Here is a 1,504-nt window from a genome sequence, read left to right as displayed (position 1 = left end):
CCCAGCATCCCAGCATCCCCCGCATCCCATCATCTCCTGCATCTCAGCATCTCCCGCATCCCAGCATCTCCCCACCCAGCATCTCCTGCATCCCATCATCTCCCAGCTAATGTGCCGAGGCTCACCCACCCACTAACTCCACTGCACCATCCTCAACCCACTACCTTCCCGAAGTGTCCCCTGCCCAGCACAGCCAAGCATCGAAAGTCCTGCAGTCGGGGGGATTTCCTGCAAGACAAAAAGGGCACAAGGTGCTGAAGAGAACCAATGTCAGGCCTTCTGTTGCAGCTTAGGCTGTCTCCAAAGCTGAAATTTAAAAACTGCATTCAGCACATAAGGAAGGCACTGAGCAAGCCAGTTTGTGTCCTCAAGGAGCCAGGGAATGAGGTAGCAATCAATGTGTACAATGAGGGAATGGTGGTGCACGCTGGTAATCCCAGCACTCAGACCAGAGGCACGAGAATTACAAGTTCAAGGCCAGCCCGGGCTATACAGTAAAGCCTTATTTTAAAAAGTTTCAAGCAGGTTAAGTTCCATGCCCAGTACCCACTTTAAAAAAGCCAGACGCAGTGGCTGGCTCAGGTCTAAAGCTGCAGCCCCACACTCCTAAGATGAGACGGGAGGTGGAGAGAAATTCAAGTATATGAGCAGTAAGCACAGGAGCGGAAACAATGAGACACAGCCTCAAGAAGGAAGTGGGAGCAGGAGGTGGTGGCCCATGCCTTTAATCCCAGCTCTCGGGAGGCAGGGGCAGGTGGATCTCAGTGAGTTTGAGGCCAGCCTGGTCTACAGAGTGAGCTCCAGGACAGCCAAGGCTACACAGAGAAACCCTGTCTCAAAAAAAAAAAAAAAAAAAAAAAAAAAAAAAAAACAAAAAAAAAAAAAAAAAAAAAAAAAAAAAGAAAGAAACAAAAAGCTGGGCGGTGGTGGTGCACGCCTTTAATCCCAGCATTTGTGAGGGGGTCTCTTGAGTTTGAGGGCAGCCAGGTCTACAAAGCAAGTTCTAGGACAGCTAAACTGTTACATAGGAAAACCCTGTCTCACGAAAACAAAACAAAACTAACAACAAAACCTGCAAAACTATCACGGTCCTATTTATAGGAGAGCAACCTGAGGTTCTAAAAGACAAGAGCTTTCCCAGTGCCAAAAAGAGAACCTGAATCTGGCTTCTGGGCTCTTGAGTTGCCTTCTAGAGTCCAGGCAAGCCACCCAGAGGTTCCTTCGGGGTCAGATAATTCTCAGTCATACATACCTGTCAATCTCATCCCTGCCCAGCACTTCCTGCTTCTTCAGGGCCTTGATAGCATAGTATTTTCCTGTTCCTTTGTACTGAACCAGAAGAACCTGGGGACCAATGGGCAGGACAGGACTTCTTCACCTCCCCACCCAGCATCTCCCACGCTCCCATCATCTCCCCGCCCATCATCTCCCACATCCCAGCATCTCCCGCATCCCAGCATCTCCCGCATCCCAGCATCTCCCCACCTATCATCTCCCGCATCCC

At 50.0% G+C, this 1,504-nt stretch overlaps 1 protein-coding gene across 1 annotated transcript in view; it reads right to left on the bottom strand.

Annotated features, from left to right (window-relative positions):
* The window catches only part of Pkn3 (protein kinase N3), a 32,930-nt gene that overhangs the window by 16,850 nt on the left and 14,576 nt on the right, over window positions 1-1,504 (bottom strand). The window contains exon 14 of the mRNA XM_050155214.1: window positions 1,253-1,372. Within this exon, the coding sequence (XP_050011171.1) occupies window positions 1,253-1,372 (120 nt within the window). The remainder of the gene's footprint in view (window positions 1-1,252; window positions 1,373-1,504) is intronic.

This window comes from Alexandromys fortis, unplaced genomic scaffold, assembly GCF_014885135.2.
Source record: "Alexandromys fortis isolate MF-2015 unplaced genomic scaffold, M_Fortis_MF-2015_v1.1 scaffold_72, whole genome shotgun sequence".
Taxonomy (NCBI): domain Eukaryota; kingdom Metazoa; phylum Chordata; class Mammalia; order Rodentia; family Cricetidae; genus Alexandromys; species Alexandromys fortis.
The sequence above is the reverse complement of the archived record's forward strand: the minus strand, read 5'-3'. Positions and strand labels throughout refer to the sequence as shown.